The sequence below is a fragment of the Trichechus manatus genome, unplaced genomic scaffold (genome assembly GCF_000243295.1).
Source record: "Trichechus manatus latirostris isolate Lorelei unplaced genomic scaffold, TriManLat1.0 scaffold00113, whole genome shotgun sequence".
NCBI classification, from domain to species: Eukaryota; Metazoa; Chordata; class Mammalia; order Sirenia; family Trichechidae; genus Trichechus; species Trichechus manatus.
This window is the reverse complement of record NW_004444049.1, coordinates 4,280,850-4,281,963: the sequence shown is the minus strand read 5'-3', so window position 1 is coordinate 4,281,963 and position 1,114 is coordinate 4,280,850. Positions and strand designations below refer to the sequence as shown.

At 61.8% G+C, this 1,114-nt stretch overlaps 1 protein-coding gene across 2 annotated transcripts in view; it reads left to right on the top strand.

Moving 5' to 3' along the window:
• The first annotated feature begins 21 nt into the window (after positions 1-21).
• Positions 22-1,114, top strand: part of RHOD (ras homolog family member D) — an 8,098-nt gene continuing 7,005 nt past the window's right edge. Inside the window, exon 1 of one of the 2 annotated variants that reach the window (XM_004383671.1) lies at positions 22-190. In XM_004383671.1, coding sequence (XP_004383728.1) covers positions 59-190 — 132 coding nt within the window. In that variant the 5' untranslated portion in view covers positions 22-58. The remainder of the gene's footprint in view (positions 191-1,114) is intronic. The other variant, XM_012557706.1, reaches the window with a different exon arrangement.

Below are 1,114 nucleotides of genomic sequence, written 5' to 3'. Positions count from 1 at the left end.
CGCCCCTGCCTGCCCCGCCGAAGCCGCCGGCCGCCGTGCCCGGACCTCGCGGCCCGGCATGAAGACAGCCCAGGACGCGGGCGAGGAGGCGCCGCCAGGCGTGCAGTCCGCCAAGGTGGTCCTGGTGGGCGACGGTGGCTGCGGGAAGACGTCGTTGCTGATGGTCTTCGCCGAAGGGGACTTCCCCGAGGTGAGTGCCACTCCTACCTGGTTCGCAGCTACCCAGGAGGTGCACCGCCTGGCCTCCCAGAGGGTCCCCCGGGAGATTGGGGCCAACCAAGGGCAGAGTTCCCTTCTCTCCCTGCCACCTGGCCTCAGGGATGTCGTCTATAAAGTGGGGAGAATGGCACCCACTGGGAGGGGTGTCGCGGGAACTGAACTAGCCTACCTGGATACGAGGTAGCCAGCCCTCAAAGTGCAGTTGGCGGCATAGTATGGTTGAGGGGCTCACCAGGAGCCAGGCTCACCGGGTTCCAGTCATGGCTTTGCCACTTACAGCTGTGTGCCTTTGAGCAAGCCTCCTACCCTCTCTGTGCCTGCCTCCTTAACTGCATAATAGGAGTAAGGACAATGCTCCCTCTCAGGATCACTGTGGGGAGTGGGTGAATACAGGTCAAGCCTCAGCTCTAAACCTGTTCACAGTAAGGACTCGCTGGAGGTTGGCAAAGGCCATTTCTTGGGAAACATTGGCGCTTCCCCCCAGCTCTCGCCCATACACTAGGCACCCAGTGAGCTCTACCTGAGGACAAGAGCACCCTGGCTCTGGAGTCAGACCACTGGGTTGGCACCTCGACTCACTTGGAACTAACCGTGTGGCCTTGTCAGTTACTTGCTTAGCTTCTCTGAGCCTCATCTTCCTCACAACAGCCTCATGGGTTGGAGGTGGAAATCAGGAAATGCTGATAGATGATGGCTCCGCGAGGTGCCTGGCATGTCATTGGCACTCTGGGGATGTGACCATCGGCCCTTCACTTCCCTACAAGCACTGACTGTCCAGGTGGACTCCACAGGTTCTGGGACAGGGGCAGGGGCAGGCGCAGGGGCTGGCGCAGGGGCAGGGGCAGGGGCTGGCACAGGGGCTGGGGCTGGTGCAGGGTCAGGGTCAGGGTCAGGG